Source organism: Nestor notabilis, unplaced genomic scaffold (assembly GCF_000696875.1).
Source record: "Nestor notabilis isolate BGI_N333 unplaced genomic scaffold, ASM69687v1 scaffold21964, whole genome shotgun sequence".
NCBI classification, from domain to species: Eukaryota; Metazoa; Chordata; class Aves; order Psittaciformes; family Psittacidae; genus Nestor; species Nestor notabilis.
The window spans coordinates 1-2,594 of NW_009924579.1; the positions used below are offsets into that span (position 1 = coordinate 1).

At 57.8% G+C, this 2,594-nt stretch overlaps 1 protein-coding gene across 1 annotated transcript; it reads left to right on the forward strand.

Moving 5' to 3' along the window:
* Window positions 1-7: 7 nt before the first annotated feature.
* Window positions 8-2,550, forward strand: CDC37 (cell division cycle 37; the record flags this gene model as incomplete). Its single annotated transcript, XM_010012670.1, has 7 exons — window positions 8-85; window positions 163-274; window positions 478-593; window positions 1,229-1,351; window positions 1,546-1,728; window positions 2,221-2,292; window positions 2,401-2,550. Coding segments are annotated over 7 exons (834 nt in total), but the record flags the coding sequence as incomplete, so codon positions are not given.
* Between the last annotated feature and the right edge of the window lie 44 nt (window positions 2,551-2,594).

The window sequence follows — 2,594 nt, forward strand, 5'->3', positions numbered from 1 at the left end:
GGAGAAGAAACTGGAGGAGCTGAAGAAGAAGGAGAAGAACCTGCCTTGGAACGTGGACACGCTCAGCAAGGATGGCTTCAGCAAGGTTGGGATTGGGGCCCCCCCCTCGGGATACCTCCCTCCCACCCATGGGCTGGTCCCTCACATCCTTCCCTTTTCCAGAGTGTCTTCAATGTCAAACCAGAGGAGAAGGAGGAAACGGAGGAGCAGAAGGAGAAGAAACACAAAACCTTTGTGGAGAGACATGAGAAGCAGATCAAACACTTTGGAGAGTGCTGAGGCGGGGGGGGGGGGGAGGGGGCGACCCCCCAATTTTGGGGGGTTCCCAGTGCTTGCAGCACCCCCTAAGTCAAAAATGACCCATTGGAAGTGTTGAAATGGATGATTTGGGGGGGGGTTGAGTCCTTGTGTGTGTGTGTGTGTCCCCGAGGAGGTGGTGTTGGCCCGGGGGGATCACCGGGGCTCCCCTGTCCGCAGGGATGCTGCGGCGTTGGGACGACAGCCAGAAGTACCTCTCGGATAACCCGCACTTGGTGTGTGAGGAGACAGCCAACTACCTGGTGATCTGGTGCATCGACCTGGAGGTGGAGGAGGTGAGGAAGCCTTGGGGCTGGGATTGGCTTTTCCTGCTTGGAAGTGGGCGATGGTTTAGGTTGGGAAAGGCGCTGAAGGCGCTGGAGTCCCATCAGGAACCTGGAGCGAAGCAAACCATGGCCCTCAGGATGGGGATTCCAGCACTTCCCAAGTTCCAGAGCGCCGCAGCCCTTTGGATGAGGGAATTATCCTGGATATCTCACATAATCCCTGCCTGGCGCAGTTCTTGTCCCTGGAGCCTCCTTCTTTCCCTCTTTTCCAGCCCCTTCCCCAGCATTGCTGCTGCTCTCTGGAAGCACAATCCCAATGGGATTCCCCTTGGAGCTAGGGCAGGAGCTCCCCCCCCCACTTTCCTGGCATTGCTGCTGCTCTCTGGAGGCATGATCCCAATGGGATTCCCCTTGGAGCTCCTCCCCCTTGGCATCATGGATTTCTCCTGTAGATCCAGTCAGGATCAACCCACTTCCAGCAGGTCTCCCTGGAGCCACCTCCTCTCCGGGCTCAGCCCCAGAGGGCTCCAGCCAGATGCAGAATTCCCAAACCAGGGAATAATTGGGGTTGAAAAAGCCCTTTCTGGAGAACCTGAGGGGGGAGGTTTGGGGTCTCCTCACTCCCCTTCTCCTTCCCCCTCCAGAAACATGCCCTGATGGAGCAGGTCGCCCACCAGACCATCGTCATGCAGTTCATCCTCGAGCTGGCCAAGAGCCTCAAGGTGGACCCCAGGGCTTGTTTCAGGCAGTTCTTCACCAAAATCAAGGTGAGAACCAGGTTGAACCCCCCCTCCCTCCCCTCCAGAACCCTCTGTTCCCTGTTCACGACCCCCCTATCTCCCCTTGAACCCCCACCTTGGCAGATGTTGGCTGCTGCAGCAGTACCCATATGGGGCGAAGGACCCCAAATGGGGACGCGGAAGGTGATGGTGCTCCCCCATCCCCATGTCCCCCCCCCCAGACAGCTGACCAGCAGTACATGGAGGGCTTCAATGATGAGCTGGAGGCCTTCAAGGAGCGGGTGCGTGGCCGGGCCAAGGTTCGCATCGAGAAGGCCATGAAGGAGTATGAAGAGGAGGAGAGGCAGAAGCGCCTGGGTCCTGGTGGGCTTGACCCCGTGGAGGTCTATGAGTCCCTCCCACCCGTGAGTGTCCCCTCCAAGAACCAACCAGCCCAGAAAGGAGCTTTAGTTCCATCCGATCCAGCCATTCCCAGCACTTCCAAGGCCACCACTAACCCATGGCATTGAGGGCATCACCTACATGGGTTGGGACCCATCCAATCCAGCTATTCCCAGCACTTCCAAGGCCACTGCTAACCCATGGCATTGAGGGCTTTGTCCGTGTGGGTTGGGGTCCATCCAATCCAACCATTCCCAGCGCTGCCAAGGCCACCACTAATCCGTGGCACTACATGGCTTGGGAATGGTTCCAGGGATGGTGACTCCAGCACTGCCCTGGGCAGCCTGTTCCCATCCTGAGCACCCTTTAAGTGCATAAACTCATCCCAGTCTCCATTGAAACTTCCTCTGGTGCAGCTTGAGGTCATTTTCTCTTGTTTCTTAGGGATAAAGCAGGAAAACTGGGATGTGGTGGGATTCGGCAGGGGGGTCTCATGTGCTGCTTTGCCCTCACAGGAGCTGCAGAAATGCTTCGATGTCAAAGATGTCCAGATGTTACAAGATGCCATCAGCAAAATGGATCCAACTGTGAGTGTTTCCCTTCCTCCCCATCCCGGGATGCTCCCAGCACTTCCTGGAAGTGGGGAAGCAGGAAGGGGAGCCCCCGCCCTGAGCTTGTTCCCTGTCCCATTCCAGGAAGCCAAGCACCACATGCAGCGCTGCATCGACTCAGGGCTCTGGGTCCCCAATGCCAAGAGTGGGGAAGGAGCCGGGAAAAGTGAAGGCAACGGCTCGGAAGAGAAGGTGAAGAAGGAAAACGGGGGCGAGGAGGAAGGAAACGCATGAGCTGGAGGGGGCAGAGGGGGGAAGCACCCGGAGCGAGGGAGAAT